This window comes from Onychomys torridus, chromosome 3 (assembly GCF_903995425.1).
Source record: "Onychomys torridus chromosome 3, mOncTor1.1, whole genome shotgun sequence".
NCBI lineage: Eukaryota > Metazoa > Chordata > Mammalia > Rodentia > Cricetidae > Onychomys > Onychomys torridus.
The window spans coordinates 61,857,437-61,879,140 of NC_050445.1; the positions used below are offsets into that span (position 1 = coordinate 61,857,437).

Genomic DNA, 21,704 nt, shown 5'->3' on the forward strand with positions numbered 1-21,704 from the left:
TATCTTCAAAGTCTCTAAGATTTAAGCATCGTGAGTGTTGCTTCTAATTTCCACTCTATAAATGAAATTATGACATGTCAGGGAACAAGAGATCCCTGATTTCAATTTCACCCTCTGCCAGGGAGAGGAAAGAGGGATGAATGAGAGTGAGCATACCTGGCAAAGGCAGCTGGATGGGCCGTAGGGGTGCTCTCACAGGGCTAATGACTCAGAGGCTGAGTAGAAATAGAATCGGAAAGCTAAGATAGGAAGCTGGTCCCCGGGTAGCAATGAACAAAACTGTGAAAGGATCGAGGAAAGAGTAAAGGAAAGATGTAAGAAACAGAAACTGGTTTAGATCGACTAAGCAGACATTGCAGGGGGAGAGTGGCCAAAAGTGAGCCTGAAGTGGTGGGCAGGAGCCATCCAGCAGTGTTCATATCCTGAGACCTTGTTGAAGGCCAACAAGAAACTACTGAAAGACCCTGGGTGGGGGGGGGGGGGGGGGGGAGCTGAGTGATTTGTGTTTTCCAAGACTTGGGGTGAAAAGTGGAGAATGGTTTGAAGTAGAGTAAGACAGAGAGTGAGGAGACTGGATAAGAGACTCCTTATCAGAACTCCTCAAAACACGATCATGCCCGAACCCCCACAGTAGACCTGGGAAGAGGCGATACATGAGGCAGAGGTTGGCAGAACCATTTGTTGGGGTAGAGATCAGTATGAGAGGAGCTGTTAGGGAAAGTGTCTGTGTGGGATATATTAGAGTACAAATGAGAGGGCAAAGAAATACATAAATGTTATCAGTTGGAAGCTCCTGGAGGGAGATAAGGAAAGAGATAAGATTTGGATTTCATATATTGGAGCCATGGGGTAAGGAGATGAGGGTATGGGAAAGCTGGTGCTATCAAGAATAAAGATGTCACATAGATAGTATCATTAGAGCTGGGAAATAACTCAGTTTGTTTAACTCCTAGTCCATGGTCTTGCCTAAGGACTGTTGAGAGCCCTGGCTTGGGGGAGAAGACTTGGGTGACACAATCCTTTTTTGCTTTGTTTCCTTAACCTACAGTCAGGAGATGATAATATCAACTTCAAGGATGTTGCAGAAATGAAATAAGAAAGCTTTTCTAAAGCATTCCATTGATATGTGATATGGTAAGGAATTCATAAATGAACAGTTACTAAACATGTTCACTAAAGAGAAGGCACAAGTTTAGTTGAAGATCATCCCATATAGATTGTTGAACACTACTGAGTTTAATATTTCCATTTAAATCTAGCCACTTTGTCACACTGGATTTCATATCTAATATTGATTTACACACATTATAACTTGTCTTTAAGCAGTATTTATACTATTCAGGATAGTACAAAGATGAAAATTTATGTGCTTAGAGGTAGTCATTTGCATTCTATTTTGGAGTAGTTTTGCCTACGGTTGTGGGAGACAAAAGAACCAAAACAAGATGTTTGGCATTATATATGTATGTTCCTCCACAAAAAGTAGAGTGTATTGGATGGGAAACTGTCAAATGCATGGCCCTGGATGTGGACTCTGTTCTGGGGAAGAAAGATCCCACACAGAGAGACTATGATTTATGTTTATCTAATACACGCTCCGTGATAAATATTCTAAACATGTACTTCAATAATTCTCTCATCAGAGCTGCCTTCTTAACCCCCCCACCATCAGCAGATACTGATAATTAATCAACTGAAATGAATCTTTACAGAATAAACAAATCTGTTATACATGAATGATGATTATGTCTCTTTCAGTCGTGAAGGCTTTTCATAACTTATTCATACCACCGTTAGAATGACATCTCTCTCAGGGACTAAAATCTTCTTGGTAAGATCTCTTTTTAGATGTTTTGGGCTATTAGGGACACTTCAACCATATCCAGTGCAAGAGGCTGTTATAGGAAACAAATAGGTTGTGTTCTAGCGAGAACAGAGCAAGCCTTTCGTTTCTGGACACATTTCCAATCCTGCTGGCAGAGCAATGATGGTTTACCTTGACTGTGCTTATGGAAGTAGACCTGACAGTACACAGAGGGACAAACAGCTCCATCACAGAAGGACTTCTGTCTAGGCTTCTCTGTAGATTATGCATTAAGCTTTGTGGCAAAGGAATTTGGAAAGGTAGTTGATAAGACTATGCCAGCCCCACACAGGCCTCTCTTTGGACATGAAAAAAGGGCTATCAGGTGATAAATAAAATTTAACAGAAGCTCCAGATTTAGTACTAGTACTAAAGATAATTCTCCATGTATTGTGGATACCTTGCCGAAGCACTGGTGGCCAGACATCTGTGTAACAAATGGCCTCTGCAGCTCTCAGATGCAGGACAGCATTAGAATACAGGACTAAAAGATACTAACCTATCTTTTCTCCACAGCTCCCCACTGGCAATGGAGGTATCAGCAACCTCCCAGATGCTGTCCTGAGGAAACTGAGGTGTGGGGACCTGGAGTCATAGTCTAGCTATTGCTATTGACATTACGTTAGTACTAAACTGTCCTTTGTCTCCAAGCCAGCCTTCTCCTGGCCTCTGTCAGCATCAATATGCTTGATAGCTTGCTTGTAAAAAATTTCAGGCCTTTCACAGCCTCCAAAGCCAGACTTCATCACATATAGTATATATTATGAATTATTTCACGTTTTAATCTGTTTTTTGTTTTGTTTTGTTTCGTTTTGTTTTTTGAGACAGGGTTTCTCTGTGTAGCTTTGCGCCTTTCTTGGAACTCACTTTGTAGACCAGGCTAGCCTCGAACTCACAGAGATCTGCCTCTGCCTCTGCCTCCCGAGTGCTGGTATTAAAGGCGTGCACCACCATCACCTGGCTTCGTTTTAATGTTTTTTAGCTTTAAAATGTGTCTTTGTGATTTTTGTTCTTTCTTAAGTGAGATTAAGGGATAGAGAGAACAGACTTATAGTCAATAAAAATGAAATATATTTATGAACGTGCTGTTGTTAGCCACATAGCCAAAACAGGTCCTAAATGATCCATGGTTAAAATTACTACTGTGCCTGTTAATGATTTAAAAGAATGAAGAAATATACTCATAGTTTTCTAAACTGACTTCCTCCATTAAAACAAAACAAAAACCAATCAAGGACTAACTTCAGTGAATTCCTTTGCATTCTTCACAACAACTAAAATATTAAAATAATTATAACAAAATTTAGAGAATTGTAATGTTTTTGACTTTGCTTCTTTTTAAATGTTGTATGTGTGTGGTATATATGTGTGTTTGCATAGGTGTGTGTAGGCACTCTCATCCCTGTGTACATCTGAGGAGACCAGAAATTGAAATCAATGATGAGTGACTCCCCCATCACTCTCCCCTTTCATTGTGAGACAGTCTCTCATTGGTTGATCTTGAGTTCACCAATTTGCTAAACTGGCTGGCCAGCAAGCCTCTCCGCCAGGTTTTCTCCTGGGTCTGCCCCATTCCCACTCAGTCCTGGGGTTATAGATGCAAGCACCAGATTGGGCTATTGTATGGGTGCTCCAGATCCAAACTCAGGTCCTTACAGTTACACAACAATCTTCCCAGCCCCTATTTTTCTTCTTGACTGTCTTCCATGTTTTCAAAATTCCTATAATCATAGTTTTAAAAATCCCTTATGCAACAAAATAGAAATATTATTCTGAATAAATAACTTACACTAATTTAGAAGACTCATTGTTAGTTATTTGGTGGCACTCTTACCCTGTGAGGAAATGTCATGAACACGACAAGATCCACTAACAAGAGTTTTTATTAAGATAGGAAAGAAAGAGACAGACATGAACAAGTCTGTGGAAAACACACATGGTCAAGGGAAAGTGAGGCCAGTGAACATGGCGCCGGCTTATAAAGGGTGGGCCGCGCCTGTGTACTAACCCATGTGGCTACTCCACGCATGCCCATAGATCACATGGCGCGCTTGCTTTACACAACCACGCAAAGCCACAGGGTCCTGGTCATGAGAGACGTTTTGACCTGGAAATGGCTATTTTGAACCGGAAATAGCTAGGCGCAAGTGTCTAGGTCCCCCAGGCATGCCCAACCGTGGGGGCATGTTGTGAATTCATATCACTCATTATCTGTGTAATCTGCTCATCTTATTATTTTTCTTTTCTATTTGTGAGAAATCTTTTCCATTTATTCATTTCTTTCCCCATTTTTGAGGGAAAGCCATGTGCCACATGGTTTGTGCAGAGTGGCGTAGGACTGCACAGTCTGACCTCATTTCTCGGCTTCCTCCTCCATTAAGCCTCTTGAACCCAATTCACCACACCTTGCTTCATATGAAGTCATAGAACTGGAAAATCCTTAGCATTTTCACCTTTGGTAATTCCAGGTAGTTTCTTCGCATTCCAGGCCTTTTTTTTTTTTTTTTTTTTTTTTTTTTTTTTTTTCCCTGATGGCTTATAGTGCAAACAAGTCCAAATTGGGACACATTCTCACACACACACACACACACACACACACACACGCCAAGCCAGATCTCAACACTATCCAAAAGGTAATTATTTCGAAGTCTTCGATTTAAAATTTTCTAACAGAAACATTAAAATGCTAAAGAAACAGATGGAACTAACTTTGAAATATATTCATTTAAGCCACATATTTAAAACAAATATTGTTACTTCAAAATTCAATCACTGTAAAAATTATTTAATGAAACATTTAATGAATGTTTAATGAAAATTCTTTCTACACAAAATCTTGGGAATTCAGTGTTATTTCACCTTTCAGCACACCTCAGTTCACATTACTGTACTTCAAGTGCTCAGTAGCTACCTGGATGTGTGGTTACGGGCCAGGAGAATAAAGGTCTGATGAGATCTTTTCTTCTACTTCTTCTGAATTCGTTGTTTCTTGTGGTTGTGACCAAATACCTGCTGGAAAGCTAAAGGGAAGACAGGCTTGCTTGGGCTCATTGGTTTCAGACATTTCCCCACCGTGTGGGGAGAGTATTGCGGGACTCCTCAGCAGGTGGCAGTGGGAGCAGGCAGCAGTGCCTGTGTTCCTATGGTGGTAGATCGGGAAGCCGAACTGGCTGGAAGGAGGGACCAGCTAATGGCTTTCAAAGGTCCACTCTAGTTACCTACTTCTGCTAGCCAGGCCCTAGCTCCTGGAAGGTTCCACAATCCTCTCAAGAAAGGGCCACTGGTGTGGACCACATGGACAGTTGCTGCTTGACAAAGTTCCAGCATTTTGACATTGCAGACCACCTCACTTCTCCAGCACCTTTTTCACTTTCATTTTTAAGATTCTCACTATGTGTTAGGAGAGTTCCTGTATGCCTTTTCCTTTGGGAGATTTTGTGTGAGCTTTGAAGGATGAAAATGTATAAAATGGCAGCCTCTTTAAACAAAATAATTCTTTGGAAAAAAAAAAAATCCCCACTACTATGGAACCAGGAATCCCATTGTGTCTTACACCAAGAACAGGAAAGTTAGAGATTTACTAGACACACCTGATCCCAAGGATGAAATGTCTACAACTCAGATGCAGAGCCTGAGGCCATTGAGGGCAAGAGTTCAGCTAATAAGCGTAGAGAAATCAGAATGGTGCTGTGTAATGGGAAAGATGAAGACATCAGGACCTTCCCTTTGGAGTGTATGAGGGGACAGCCCAGGCAGTAAGACTGAGTCATGATGGGACACATTTAGGGAACCACTCGTGCTGATCCCCCTGAGGAACGAAACTTGCTTTTAACGTGTACTGGAGTGTCTGCTCCCCAGAAGTCCTTTCCCAGGGCAGGCGTTTGGGTAAGGGTCCCCATTCCCTGGGGGGTGAGGAAAGTTCCTGCTAGCTAAAGCAGTCATTCCCCTTAGCTCTGGCAGGAGGGACTTGTGGCCTTCCATTAACATATGACTGGTGCCTATTGTCAAGGTCAAGGCTAGATTCCTCAAGCCCTGATCATCCCAGCTCACTTGCCTTTTTACTCCTGTTTAATCGTGTGTGCAACTATAGAGTATAAAAGGTGTATTCCTTTTTCAATAAGCATTGATCCTGATTTACCCTCAGATCATGTCCGTGTAATGTCATGTTTATGTCTGTCCGAGTCCCCATCCTACCCACCCCACCAACTCCACACATCCTCTTTGGGCCCTTGAAGCAGGTCTCTGGCAGGACACCACCTAGAAAGAAAGCACTGAATACATAGACCTGTGTGGGATATTCAAACCATTTATGACTTCTATGATACTGTGGAGGGGCGCCAAAACAGCTTGACCACACAGTTGCCATGACAGGCTTGGAGGCCCAGACACAGCTTCTGTGACAGGCTTACTGGCAGGCAACCCCCAGACCCAGGAAAAGCCACAAGCGGACCCCACCCAGGGAGGGCCTACATCTAAGCGGAAGTACCTGACATTCCAAACATTAGATAAAGTGGCCAGATGTCCCTGAGTCTAGCACACATCTATTTTTGTTTTACAGATACCCCAATGTCAGCCAATCAGGGCCCTGAACCCTGGAAATAACCTCACTCCAACCTCTGCTATGATTTAATTTCTACCCTGCCTGGGCTCAGGGCTCTCTGCTCTCACCGCTGTATCGGATGGACAGGGTCCAAGCTCAGAGCTCGAAAACAAAGGCTCTTTGCTGTTACATATGGGACTCAGTCTCCATGGTGGTCTTTTGTGGGTCCCCGTGATCTGGGCATAACGATATGACCACATAGTTTAGGACTTCTAAAAATACAAAAACTTGGTACTGGCTTTTGAGACCGGTTCTACTAGGACATGATAGGTGTTGCGGTAGTGCATACCATGTCCGAGTGGGGGACTGTGGATTGAAAAACAGAGACAAGAGACAGCGGGTCATTCGCGCCAGCAGGATGCTGAGTGCCATTTATTGAAGAAGGGAGGAAACCTTAAATACAGGCTTAAAGCATAATGGAAGAACCCCTGAAGGCAGAAGTTCGCTACCCAATGTTCTACATTCTTGCATCTAAGCTGTTTACACCAAATGCAGGATACACAGACAAAGAACCTCCTGTGAGCATTCAGGAGGGTGGAGACCAGCAGGGAATCAGCACAGGGAGGACATCAAGGTCAAGGTCAGCAAGCAAGGCAATAGCTACTCAAATTGGGGTGCCAGGGTACTACAGATAGGTATTAGATCCTTGGCTATTGGATATCCTCTGCTATTGGTGAAATTATTAAGGTCACTCCACCTAGTTAGAAGGGAGGTTTATTTTGTGGGGTAGCTTACAAATGAAGGGATAGGTTGCAGGGTCTGGGAAAGGTATGGCACAGTCGGGCGGTGTTCTCTGGAGAACTCTGCTTGATCTACTTCCAGCGTCTAGGGTCCTGGAACCAAGACAGGCCTCTCCTTTGAATCCTGGGTCTTCAGCGTCCTCTCTCAGCCCCGCCTTGTAGGCGTGACCATTACTGAAGCCTCAATGGGGTATGGAACTTCCAGGCCCAGTCTGGAATGGCTACCCACTACACTCTGCTGATGCAATAAGCTAAGTCCAGCCGAATCAAGTCCAGGTTTAACAAACTGAGCAAAGCAACTCCCTCCCAATGAAGGTCCTGAGATAGCAAGACTTAGGCATAAATGACCTTCATTTGGTTAGTCAAACACTGGAAGGTTAGGCTTAGGGGTGACTTAGGTACTGCTCTGATCTTCTCATTCTAATATCTATTGGTATTGTTATTAATATATTCCCCATGTGCCAAGTGATTTATATCCATCCATTTCATACTTGTAAGAACCTTGCAAAAGGAATACCGTTTTTAGATCCCAGCTCTACAGACTGGAAGCAGTTTTTCCTTACCTCTCCTCATGTATCCCATGCCTCAGACCACCCTCTTCCTTTATCCCATAAATCCCCCTAAACCTCACTCTAGGAGGAAGATTTGAGGCTAGCTTCCCTGTCTCCACAGGATTGGTCTCCTCATGAATAAACTCTTTTTCTTCTGCAAACAAAAACTGACTTGGGTAAGACTGTTTAACCAAGCATCTAATTAAAATGCTGTGGCACTCTCGGTAAAGTGTTTCTGAAATTCTTCAGAAGCACCTGCTGCTCTTAGAAAACACCCTCCCAACGCAGGGTGGTCACAGGGCCAAAGGCTGGCTGTGAGCGTCACCCACTGCTTCCCCTCCTTGTTAGTCAGATGAGGAGCTGGCAAGCACCTGCCACTTCTGATATGAGTCTCTGAGTGCACTGGAGGACCAGGGTGACCTGAGCTGGATTTGTCCTTGAATCAAGTGGCATTGCTAGGCTCAGAGGATCTCAGCTGAGTTCATCAACATAGACTTTGGTTTGGTTTGGTGGGTCCTACTAACTGGGCTCAACCTTTAAGGACTTGTGCTGAAATTACCCCAAGAAATCACTTTTGCTTTCCTGAGAGAATATGGAAGTATGGCTAGAGCTACTATGTATCTATGTATGTACTCTATAGAAATAAAGTCTGTGACATGGTGAAAATATTTCAGAATAAGGCATGTTAAACAAAACCATGGATCCTCAAATTTGTCAGTGTCCCAACTCCTGGAACCTGTGGACATGACACAAGGGAATTAAGGTAGCAGATGGAATTAACTTTGCCAGTTTTATAGGCTGAGCATCCCTTCCTCTTGGGATGTTCTAACCTGATATTCAGAGGGAGACTAAAACTTTGATCTTTAAAAAGGGTCATTAACTGCTGGTTGGTGGTGGCCCAAGCCTTTAATCCTAGCACTCGGGAGGCAGAGCCAGGCCAGCCTGCTCTACCTGTGAGTTCCAGGAAAGGTGCAAAGTTTACACAGAGAAACCCTGTCTTGAAAAACCAAAATAAAAGGGGGGAGGGGTCATTAATTAAGATGAATTCAGATTCATTTAGTATTCATCTGTGAGTTCATCTGTGAGTTCGAGGCCAGCCTGGTCTACCAAGTGAGTTCCAGGAAAGGTGCAAAGCTTACACAGAGAAACCCTGTCTTGAAAAACCAAAAAAAAGGGGGGGGGGTCATTAATTAAGATGAATTCAGATTCATTTAGTATTCATCCAACAGGACTAGTAACCTTATATTAAAAAGAAGAGGACAAAGACACAGAGGGAAGACATAGGAAGAAGATGGCTCTCATGATCACAAAGTGAGGTTCCAGAAGGAACCAACTCCGCCAACAACTTAATTTCAGAATTCTAAGAAAATAAACTGGTGATGTTTATAGCCACCAAGTCTCTAGTGTTTTCCTTCCTTCCTTCTCCCAATCCCTCTCTTTCTTCCTTGACAAGATCTCACTGTATAGCCCTGGTTGGCCTGGAACTCACTATGTAGATGTAGACTGGACTGGCCTTAAACTCATAGGGATTCTGCCTCCTGACTGCTGTGTTGAAGGAGTGTACCACCACTCTGGTGTGTTCTTATGGCAACTTTAGTACACTAATATAGCAGTTACTGAACTTTTCATTGGGAGGCTCTCCAGGATTATCAGGGGTTCGTGGTGTAGCTATAAGCACCAAATAAAGAAGAGAGAGGCCTAAAATGAGATTAGGGTGATGTGCTGTAGAACTGGACCCTAGGCTGCTGGATTTAAAGAATTACAAAGATGCCAGATGATGCCACATGCCTTTAATCCCAACACTCAGGAAGCAGAAGCAGCTGGATCTCTGTGAGTTCGAGGCCAGCCTAGTCTACAAAGGAAGTTCCAGGACAGCCAGGGCTACACAGAGAAACACTGTCTCAGAAAACAAACAAACAAACAAAGTACAAAGATATGGGGAACATATGTCCCAGGGAATTCGGGTGGATTCTAGAAAATTTATCAAGAAAATGAATTCTCTCAAATGATCTCCAGAAGGCAGCAGCCTTGCTCTGTTTACAGAGACTTCCTTTGAAAGCCTTGTTCAAGTCCGGTGTGGTGATGATGAACACCCTTAGCCCCAGCACTAGGGAGGCAAAGGCAGGTGGATCTCTGAGTCGTGGCCAGCCTGGTCTACAAAGGCATCCAGGGCTATACAGAGAAACCCAATCTAAAAACCAAAGAAATCAAGAAAGCTTGCTCACAGAGTATAAGACCACAAATATGGGGGACTTGTTTTCAGTCACACTTTTCCAAGGTGTCTCATGCTTCCTCCTCCTGACTCATTCCCCACTTCCTTCCCTTCCTTTCTAACTCTAAAAATGTCGATGCAGTTTCCCCTTTTTGTGTGTCTATTAAGAATATGTTGTTTCTGACCTATCTTTAGCCCACTCTTAGGGGAGGCATGTGTGACACTCCTCTGTGTCCTCAAGTGGCCCCAGTGCCAGTTATAAAGAGCTGGGAGCGTCTCAGTCTCATGGCGCCTGCTCTATTCTCTCGCAAAGGCGATCCACCTTGCAGTTAGTAGTCTCCCGGCTAAACCCTCCTGTAGCTGGTGTGCGTGGCCTGCCTTCTGGCTGGATGTCCTTTCTAGCAATCCAATCTGGCACGATGGCAGTAGCGGTGGTGGCTTTTGTTTGCTTGTTTGTTATTAACTGAGCAGGGTGAATCAGATCATTAAAGGGCATGGTCAAAGGGCAGTTTAGAAGGTCTAGGTGCTCTGGGAACAGAGAAATTCATACCTGGTCACGTCACTACCTTTTCTGAACTTAGGCTCACGCTCACACTGTATGCCTTTTGAGTCAGTGAGCTTTCCCCGAGGTTTGGGTTGGCTGCTTTCCCAGCCAGCAAGGTTGGCAAAATGTGCTATAAAGCACAGGTGGTTAGGAGACCTATATTAGTTTCCGAGGCCTGTCAGAACAAAATACCACAAGATATGTGGCTTGGAACAACAGAAATTTGTTCTTTCTCATTTCTGGTGGATGGAAGTCCCAAACCAAGGAATTAGTAGGGCTGTGTTTCCTCAGAGGTGGGGAGAGTCCTTTCCCAATCCCTTCGAGGCATGGGAGCTTTGAAACGTGGAGGGTGTACATTCTTCTGGCTCCTTGGCTTGTATCTCCACAGCCCCAATCTCTACTTTTAGTGTGTAAAGTAGCTACATAGTGTTGTAGTGTTTCTACGTCTTCTTGTTGTTTTCTTTGTCTGTTAATGTCTGGTCAGAACTCCACGTGTAGATTAGCTTGCCTCTGTCTGCAGAGTGCTGGGATCAAAAGTATGAACCATCATGCCCGACCTGTGTCTCCTTACAAGAACTCCAGCCATATCAGATTAAGGGTCCTTCATACTCTAGTATGACCCCATCTGAAATGATTACATCTTCAGTTTCCAAATAATGGCCCAATCTGAGACACCGGGGTTAGGAATCTTTTGCTCACAAATCAACCTGGCCAGCTACTTTTAAATGATGGTGGTGGTGAGTGTTCTGGGGATAGAAAGAGGACACGTGAGGCCAGTCATTTATGTCACTAAGAGAAGTAACTGAGAATGATTTTACATGTAAATTGAAATAATATAAACACATGTTTATAGTCTATTTTTACAGTACGTTATGTTTAGTGGGTTGAAAGATGTCCACATCCAGAGGCCTATTGATAATCTTTCTTTATGTGACAGAAACTTCACAAATGTGACTGAGGAATGGAGGTAGAGAGATGGCTCAGATTCTCAGAGTGGTCCCTAGATGTTGAAAGCAATTTAAAGTGCTTCTTCATGTTTGCTTGAGGTTAGATCTCATGCTTCCCAGGCACCCTTGAACCTTACATCCTTCTGCTTCTACTATCCAAGTGCCGGGATAGTTTACAGATGTGTGCCACCACGACCTTCTAAAATGGGGGACAGAGAGGTTACAGACAGCAAAGAGGCCACATTCAGGAAGCAGAGTAAGAGATGAGATGCTCACGGGCTCTGGAGATGCAGAAGCTCCCTTGGCCCCTGGAAAAGGCAAGTAATGCTTCTTTCGAGGGCTTCTCTAACAAGGTCTGCAAGCTACAAATGCACACTTGAGTAGACCAACCCCCTCCTTTGGTATTACTCATTTGGGTATCTTCCCAGATATCCATACTACACCCCCACGGACAACTGGTGACTCCCCGCCTATAATCCCACATGCAGTCAGCCATTAAGGCCCTCTGTTTTCAGGCACTATGTTCTGTTAGTCCTACCCCACTCTCTCCCATCTTGTTTGGATACTCTGGTAGTTGCGTCCTGACCCACCCTCCATACGTCAAACAGGTTGTCAGCCTGGTTCACGTTGCTACCACACAGTCCCTGAGACTAAGGATAAAGACTTCTTCCTCTTCGTTGTAGTGCCTGGGAAGTCCCAGATCAAGGTTCCAACAAGTCAGGGCCTTGTCTCTCTGGCTCCCTGAGTACTCTGTCTTCCAGGGACAGGAAAGCTATGTATGGCCTCACATGGCAGACGACAGCGAGAGTAAGCTCACTTCGACCAGCCTGTTTATTTTCTCTTTCTTTTTTGACAAGGTGGCCTCCTTAGACAGTTTAGGCTGGCCTGGAACTCTCAGCCCACCTGCTCCCACCTTCCTGGTGCTTGGAATGTAAGTGTTGCAAGGCCTTTTAGTGAAGGCATCGATGGATACATTAGGGCAGAACCATTGGACTTGAGTATGTTACACTGGTGATTTAGTTTCTAATTTGGGAATCTGGTATATGTGCAGGCAACAGGGTGGAGACCCAACTACATTGGAACTTAGATATACTGCTTCTAGCCTTAAAAGCCTTCAGGCAATCTACATCCTTCTGCAGGTTACCTAAGGCTACAACATAGCCCCTTCTTGTCATCTACATTCTTCCTGCAGCAGTTCCTAAGTTTAGGTTGCCTTCTCTCACCAAACTCTTGGATTCCCTGTCAATTCAGGGCCTCTGGTCTCCCCTTACTCTGCATGGTTGGGACATCTCTGGTTATCTACCAACTGGACTGACATACTTACCTCAGGTCAGGAGTCATCTCTGAGAGGCTGTCCAGGCTTCCTTGTTCTTTCGGTGACCTGGGAACAAGCTATTGCTTTAGGAGGTTACATGAAAGCTAACACATTCTGGTCATCTCCCTAGCCCACAGACTCTTTATGGTCTGTAACCTCTTTTGTCCTAATATACAGAGTTGATGCAAAATAGCTCTACAAATGTGGGTTCTGTAGTATACTCAAGAGTTTATCAAGTTAGACCTTCCAGGTAGGCTGGGCTGCTGTTTATCTTTGTTTCTATTAGTCAGTACTTTGGGGAGTTATGATGGTATTGCAGGATTCCTTCTTGAAGCAAAAACCAAGGTGAACCTAGCAAGAACCTGCCCCAGTTAGGTGTGTATGTGAGAGAGTATGTGTGTCAACTTCCAGGTGTTGTGTGCCAACCACCTTTACTTGGCTAGCTCATGGGCCCAGACTAGCCCTTGGTCCCAGCCCAAGCAGAAGCTTCCCTCACCAGGTCACCTGTCTTCGGGAGAGAATGGCTTGCATTTCTTCATGGCCCTTGGGTGCCCACCAAGGTGGCTGCTGAGGCTAGACAGCATGGCTAGAGTCACGTGGCCTGGTCCCTCAGCCGCTTCCAGATTAGGGCCCTCCCTGGCTACAGGGCAGAGGCCTTCAGATCACGCGGGCCCGGGAGGCCCTGGCCCGGCCCAGCCAATGGGCTGGCGGCACCCGCATGACCCGCGCCGGGAGGGCGTGGGGAGGCAGGCCGGGAACGCAAGCCGCCTGGCCGAATCGCCGCCCCCACCTCAGCCGGGACGGGAAGTGAGTCGCCGGGGTCCCCAGTGCGAGCCAGCCAGAGAGCGGGTCCCGAAGCCGCCCGCACCCCGGCCGAAGCATGGCGGCCGCCAAGGTAAGCGCGGCGGGCAGGGGCGATCTGGCGCCTAGCGGGGTGCAGCCGGGGGACTGGATGCGGGGCTCCACCTTGCAGCCGAGGAGGGGCACAGGGGACCGCACTTGCGGCCGCGTGCCTACCGCGGCCCGATCGCGCTGCAGAAACTTTGCCAGCCGGACACTCCCACTTGGCCCGGTCGGGAAGGAGCAGTGTCCCGCGGGACGGAGCCCGGGCCAGCAAGGAGGAGTGCGCGGATGGGGCCAGGTGGCCTGCGGCAGGAAAGAGCCCCGGGTCACACAGACCCTCTGCCACCTCGGGGTTCTCCTGATTCTGACCCGGCTGTTGTTGACCTGGGTTTCTCCTTCTAGGGGCCCCAGCTGGGGCTGAAGCCTGATCCTATTACGTTTCAAGGGTTCCGCCCTCCCGCGAGTAGGGAAGTCACCTTGACTTCCGTTTTGGAAAGTGCTTGGGGGACTTGGCCTGCGCCTATACGTAGCTAGTCCTGGGACCCTTCCCCTCCCCCCACCTCCCATCCTTGCCCTCCCTCTCTCCATCTGACAACACTTACAAGCCAGCCTCCGAGCCTTGGAGAGGCTTCTTTTTGGAAATGACAAAACAGATTGTCCTGGGAGCTTGTCACTCCTGTGAAGTTCTACTTAAAAGGAATTCCGTGTAATGTGAATCGTTCGCGAACCCAGGGAGAAGGCAGCTCCGATAAATTGACCTTTCCTCTTTCACCGGTTCTTCAAACCTGCACACCATTTCAGCCTCTCTGGACTGCATTTCAACTTTTCTGGCAGAATACCATATTCAGTCCCAATCACTCGAATCATTGGAATTTATTGCTTTTAATTTTTAAGTTCACGAAGGCAGCCCTTTAATCAAGCCTATACAACTTCTTAGATCATTTTAAGTGCAGTGAACTTAAATATACCCAACATTTCAAACATTTGTCCTTAATCAAAACTCTGTGATAACCCTCAAGAGGAAAACATGGCCAACACATCATATTCTTATTTATTCAAGCAAACTAATCACATTTGCAATGGAAATTGTAAGCAGACAAATATATTCAAATGCTGTTCTGTGACTAGAGTCTCTCCAAGCTCCCCAAATCCACAGGCTTCTTGTTCCCAGACTGGGTGCCTTAGGTGCCCTTTCTCTGTAACTACTGGAGTGTAACACTCAAGAGTGTGTACTGGGTGTATTCGGTGCGTGTGTCTGCATGAGCACATGGGTGTGTGAATTATGTTGGAAGCTACATTCACTGTTTCAAGACAATAGCCCTTTTCTTTACGCTAGCTTCTTATGATATTAGAATACAATGATTGGTATGAATTCTTTCTCTGGAGTAAATACCCACTCTTCATTTATGTATTTGCTGAGGAATTAAGTAGTGTTACTTTATTTGGAGATTAAAGTAATAGTGGGCACCAAATTGTAGCATATACCTTGAAATGGAATGTAAGACTTGGCAAAAATGAAACTTAAGTAAGGACGCATGCTCAACTTTTTAGTTGCATTTTTCTTACTAAGTTATTAACAGGAAAGTGACAGTTGGAACCGGGCAGGGGTGGCGCACGCCTTTAGTCTGAGTACTCAGAGGTTCAGGCAGAGGCAGATCTCTGAGTCTGAGGCTAGCCTGATCTTAAAAAAAGAAAGAAAGAAAAAGGACAGTTGGTTCTGTGCAAATTATGAGAGACAGGGAAAATGAAACCTTCCTTTCACCCTTATGTTTTGGAAACCTGTGTTCTTTGTTGTGTAGTCACTGAAACTCACCGCTTCAGTTCTGATGGCTGACACAGACCGACATCCAATTACAGTCCAGTAGGACATAACTAAACCAGCTGTGAGTAATGAGAAGGCCAGGGTAAACAGAAAGTTTTCTCCTGAATCCCAGCTCTTGGGAGGTCGAGGTCAGCCTGGTCAACAGTGAGTTCCAGGACAGCCAGGGAAGTTTGTTCAGCAGAGAAACCCTGTCTTGGGAGAGAGAGGGAGAGAAAGAGAGAGAGACAGAAAGACAGACAGACAGAGTCAGAGAGACAGAGACAGAGGGAGATATCAACTTAGGATAATGAAATGCAAGTGTGTCCTCACTGCAGGTACCTGGACCATCTAGCATCCAAAGCAAAGACATAGTCTTGGAGAGAATTCACTTTGAACTATATCTGGGCTCTCTCTGTCTCTCTCTCAGTCTTACTATTAAGCTCTGGCAGGTCTAGAGTTTGCTATGTATATATCAGAGTGGCCTTGAGAGCCGCTTGCCTCTTCCTCTCAAGTGTAGGGGATTAAAGACACACACAACCACACCAGGCTCCAGGCTCCACCATCTTGTTTATGATGTATCTGAACTGCCTTCAAAATCCACTGAGGGCCATACACATCTGTGGATTCCATAAGCCCTTCTCTTGTAATATCTCCCATTTTAGATCAAGGACATTATAGTCAACGTAGTCTTGAAAGGTCCCAGATGAAGCTGTTATGGGTCCAACTTAGTCCAAGAATGAGTGTTTCCCACTGAGTTGTATTTGGGCATCATGCTTATTGGTTGTTTCTCCCAGCTTTTAGTTAGTTCTGGGCAATTCTGAGATAAAAGAGGTGCTAATTGCTTTTTCCTTGGAGTGTAATAAGCCATGTTGGCAGCTGAGCACAGAGCCATAGATTGGAAAAATCTCATCTAGGGGTAAAACTGACATATCTGGCAAGAACTGGGCAGCCCATGAAGGAGTCTTACAAAACTGGCCTGTGAGCTTGGGAAGGCAACAGTTGTGAGAGGCTCTGTTTACTATAGGGAACCACTGGAATGTTTAAGTAGATTGACTGGAAAGATGTAGCCACAGCTATCTATTCCCTAGTCTCATTTTAGTTTGCTGGGTCTTTGTAGTTATTCATATACAATCGTTCAGTTCCTTTGCATCTTTTTACTTGACTTTCCTCATCAACTCAACAGTCAAAAAATTACTTGTTTTCTCATGCAATAATGATCTGGAGCTATCAGTGTTTTTGAGATGATCTCGAAAGTCTCTTTAGCAATGGCTAAGTTTATGCATTAAGGATGATGGAATTAAACCACTTGAAACTGAAAAGTTAGAGAATGTTAGCTTAAGTTCAGCTGTAAGCTGTTAGAGATGTTCGTGTGTAAACCCAGACATGGTCTACATTGCTGGGAAACCCAGACATGGTCTACATTGCTGGGCTTAAATCAGCCTAGAATTAAAAGAAAAGAATTCAGTGATAAAATGAAAGTATCCAGTTAAACAAACAAACAAACAAACAACAATAAAAACAGTGCTCTGGAGGGCTGATGTTTATGCTGCTGACCACCCCCCCCTTTAGGTGTGTTGTTGTTGCTGCGATTGTTGGTTAATTTGGAACTGTGTATCCTGATCTTTCCAGTGTTGCAAATGAACTAGACTTTGGCCTCAAAAAAGAAAACAAACAAAGAAACCAAACCCATACTAGAGAGCTGCTCTAGAGAAGGAGTTTCTACTGGTCTGAAGGGAGACTCCCCAGAAGTGTAGCTATATCTCAGAATGAATAAATAGAAATAGGCAATAGGAAAGATCCACCCCAGTGTCAGCAGCGTATCAGAAGCTGGATAATGAGAACCCATGCTACATCCAGGAAATAACATGTGCTTAAAACAATAGTAGCTAATATGAAGGAATGGTTACTAGATACCAAATTCCATTCCAAATGCTTTTCAGTTTTAATTCTAATGAATTTGTCTTCTGAATTAGATATTAGTCCTGCCATCTCTGCAATAGATGAAGACTCAGAAACCCCAAACTGTGATGTGAGAGACCTAAGACCTCCTCATTAGAAAGTTCTGAATCTGCCATTCCAATCCTGCCATGCTGGCTCCAGGGTTTTTCCTGCCCTGTCTGCTGAGTGACTATACTAGCAGAGCATGTGGCAAGCCAAGCCTATGGGGAAGGTGTGGGTGAGGACGCGGGAGAAGTTAGGTTCCTCCCTAGAAATCAGCCTTTTCATTAAGCCTTTGAATTGTTTACAGAGTGCTTCCTGCGTGCCAGGTTCCTTCTTCCTAAGTGCTTTACAAGTAGTAATTGTCACAACAGTAATGAGTGCTTTGTGATTTTTGTCTTCATTTTACAGTTGGAAGAAAAAAATCTTAGGTTTGGTAATTCTTCAGTGAACCAGCCTCAGAACTGTCAGATCTGGGTAATGCAGTGGTAAAGCCGGCTGAGGTTTGTGCTAGTAGGAAGGAAAGAGAGGAAGTTATTTGAAGTCAGATCCCCAGGACCTGAGGTTGACCTTGAACTCTATGCAGATGAGGGTGACCTTGAAGTGATCTTCCCTCTTCCCAAGTGCTGTGACTGTAAGCTTTAGTCACACCATCTTGCATAAAGTGAGCTATGGATTTTAAGAGAGCAGGTTCCTAGGATGGAAATTAATGTTTGGATTTTTCTAGTCTCTGAAATTGTTAGGGTTAGGTCTTGAGACTTAATGCAATGGAAGGTCTTTATTGCTCCCGTTCTCAAGCCTGAATTCTACCAGTGGAAGATATGAAGTCCCAGGAAACTGCAATTATTGATCGCTGTTCCTTTAAACTCCTTTGCTTTTAGACTATTCTTGGCCAGTGGTTCCCAGGCATTTGAATCATCTAGAGAGCTCTATGAGGTGCCAATGTGTAGCTGTCACCTTATTTCAGGACTGAGTTGACATCTGCTGTGTCTGGCAGCCACTAACCAAGTAATCTGCCTTGTGATTCACTGCTGGCTTCGTGGACAAGGCAGGAGAGCAGACTCAGGACAAGTTAAGGGTAGGGAATGGTGTTCTATCTCCAAGGGGTCAAGGTAGTGGTCACTTCATTCTCTTTTACAAAAATTCCAGTCTTGCTCATGTTTTCCTTGTTGCTTAGGTATCAAGGTCATATAGTTTTATATTATTATCTGAGAACTTAGATTTTAGCAACTCAAAGCACCTGGAAGCTCCTTTTCATTCTTGTAATGTGTCAGTGGTTTTCTGCGGTCATTGTAGGTGTCCAAAGGTGAAATGCGCAGACCTCTTCTAGCCCCTTCTTTGCTCCTGGTCTGACACATGGGGAGTCTAGTGCTCCCTCACTTAGGGCCTGCAGCTTTACAGGCATTGGTCCACAGAAGCAGACTGGAAGGCAGGAGAGGAGGGCAATGTGCAGTGTAAGAAAATCAGGCTGCACATCTTGTTTTTGGACACTGAGTCCTTTTAGAAGTTACCAGAGGAGCACTGACTTCTTTTCTTAGGGCCAACTCTTGGGCCCTTTGCCCTGTGACCGGCTTCTCCTGTGTCTATACTGAGCCACCCCTTCCTTGCTATCTCCCGTTATCTCTGAGGATGAGGCCTGCTGGACTGTTCGTTCCTCCACTCTCTGCTTGCTGTTTGCTGCATCTGAAGCACCCCTGCTTCACGAATCCTCGGTTTTCTTGAGCCTAAGCACCCCTGCTTCATGTGTTCTTGGTCTTAGGGTGGGCCTTTGAACAAACGTCGAGTCTCCTGAAGCTATGGGTTGGTTTTGTGTGGGGAGGAAGATGGGTCTGCTGAAGGGACACAGCCCTAAGTCAAATATTTAATCATAGCAGAGCAAGCCTGCCCTTAGGACTTGTCCACCCAGACTCTCCTAGTGGGCAGGTCTAGCCAACTCATTTAAATGCATTCAATAGCCACAGAACCCTGCTGATTCAGTGGTTCTCCCAAGGCATATGTGCAGGAGTATGGTTGGATGTTCCAGCTTGTTTCTTTGAACTATCTGATACCACATACAGTTTCCTTTCCCTTTGGAAAACTTCACTGTAGTGTGATTAAGAACCGAGTTGGTTCCTTTTGACTTCTGGTGTTGACAACACAGTTCAGTTGCCAATGTTGTGATTTCGTTGCAATCCAACTCCAGTGTACTGCTCTGCTTGGTGACTGTTAGGCTGGTCGCTTTGGCTTGATTTCCACCGGAGGCTACAGTCTGCACATGCTATCCATGAACACTGTTGATGAACACTGTGGATGGGAGAGTCAGGCAGGGATTTCCTGGTACCCTTACTGTTTGGGATAAGATAGCTCTTGTATGTGAGGCATGTCATACTTTTGGTAAGGACGTTGTATGAGGGAGTCTAATTTGAAGAGATGTGTATTCCTGGGTGCATGTTCAGTAGTTTTCAGAATCAGACATGATGTGGAGTGACCATTCTGAGTGCTGGGCATCCCGTGAATAGAGCTGCAGAGGACTGGCTTAACATTCCTAAGTAGGATGAGGCTACCAGAGCCCTTCTTCCACAATCTCTATTCAGTGACTGGAAAGGAGGCGAACCTGGTTTCTAGCCCACTTTTTTTTTCTTTTTAAGATTTATTTATTTAATGTATGTTGAGGTTTTGTCTTCATGTATGTCTGTATGAGGGTGTCAGGTCCCCTGGAACTGGAATTACAGACAGTTGTGAACTGCCATGTGGGTGTTGGGAATTGAACCCAGGTCCTCAGGAAGAACAGTCAATGTTCTTAACCTCTGAGCCATCCCCCTCTAGAGCACTTCTGCTACTGGAATTTGGACATTGATCTCTCTGGGTGCTCCTTATCACCCTGTGGAAAACAGGGGACCATTCATGACCGTGTTGATCCCGTGGCAGGCAACACGGGAAAGTATTTTAGGAAATCATGACATCAGAAGATGTCTATTGGAGTCTGTGGGCCGCTCTACCCAACTGCAAACACAGGGACAGGTGCCTGAACCACACAGGAGCTTTACTGAAACTCTGAATGCACCAACCATCCACCTGGTGGCTGAACTATGGCTGCTTTAGTGACTTTGTCCACGTGGTCCTCCTGGGGAGCCTTGCTGCTGAAATTCTTGTCTGTCCAGAGAGTGGTCTGACAGGTTTCCTTAGATGATTTCCTTAGGTGCTGGTTAGCTGTGAAGCCCTTGGAGGTAGGCCCCAGGCCTGTTGCATCAGCATGTGCATTTTATTCCCATCCTCAGGAAATCCTGTGCATCCGGAAGTTTGGATGGTATGCATCCCAGGCACTCACTACCGCCAGCGCAATTAAAGGCCTCTCTTTGATAAGGATGTAACAACTTTGGTTTCTTTGCAAGTTAGTCCAACTGTTTGCAGAATTAAATACATAGTGTCAAAATCCTGTATAAATTTTAGGGTCTTTCTTTGAGTATCCCTTGGGGCCTGAGTATTATTTTGTAGCACATCTTCCAGTGATTATTTAAGGGGACTGTATAGGGGCTGTGCTTTCCTCCTTTTCCTTACTTTTCTCTTGCCTGTTGATTTTTGACATTCTCTCAAGTGATCTAAGCCCTAATCCTGTTCTGACTGCTAGCCTTATGTGAGCCAGAGTTTTACCGATTTTGTGGGCTTCTGGCCGTCAGCATTTGTGGTGAACTCTCAGGCTTGATCTCTTTCTGCTCACCCTCCCAACTTCTCCTTTGCAGCTTCTCTCCAGAGTCCCTGAGTTCTGTGGGAGGTTGGTGTCTCCAGTGCTACGCCTCCTCTCCCTTCGGTGCCCATATGCGTCTTTTGAAGAGTGACCATGCGTGTCGTACTGAGCTCCAGCCTGTACTTTCAGATGTTTGCTGTAAAACTCAACTTGGGTATCTCAGTGATATTTCAAACTTTGCTCACTTAGCACTGAGAATATCTTCTTGGTGTTTTTTTTATTTTCTGCCTCTGATTTCTTTGCTCTGGGCAGCCAGGAGAGGCTATCTGCAGGCATTTGGACGTGTGGAAAATGAGGTGTCAGTTAAACCCACCTGCTGTCCTGGAGTGCTGTGTCCTGTCCCCTCCATTAAATCCAGGTCCTTATTACTTCTTAGTTATACAGTCACCTCGGCTTCCACACTGGTCTCCCCATCTTTGGCTTCTCCCTTTCCGTTCTTCCCACACCTCCCCAAGTAATCCTCAAAGATTGGCTCCTGTTCCTGTGATCACAGGCACAGCACTTAACAGTTTTTAAAACCGCATTCGAATGTGTAATTGACACCAACTGGCCCTGTTCTAAGTGCTGTTTTTTGAGGGGTGGGGTGGGGACGGTACTTGGCTTGTTTTCAAGATCATCTTAGGGA

General features: G+C 45.1%; 1 protein-coding gene across 2 annotated transcripts in view; it reads left to right on the forward strand.

The window, feature by feature from the left end:
- The first annotated feature begins 13,452 nt into the window (after positions 1–13,452).
- The window catches only part of Slc25a13 (solute carrier family 25 member 13), a 180,098-nt gene continuing 171,846 nt past the window's right edge, over positions 13,453–21,704 (forward strand). For both annotated transcript variants that reach the window (XM_036181810.1, XM_036181811.1), the window contains exon 1: positions 13,453–13,668. In XM_036181810.1, coding sequence (XP_036037703.1) covers positions 13,654–13,668 — 15 coding nt within the window. In that variant the 5' untranslated portion in view covers positions 13,453–13,653. The remainder of the gene's footprint in view (positions 13,669–21,704) is intronic.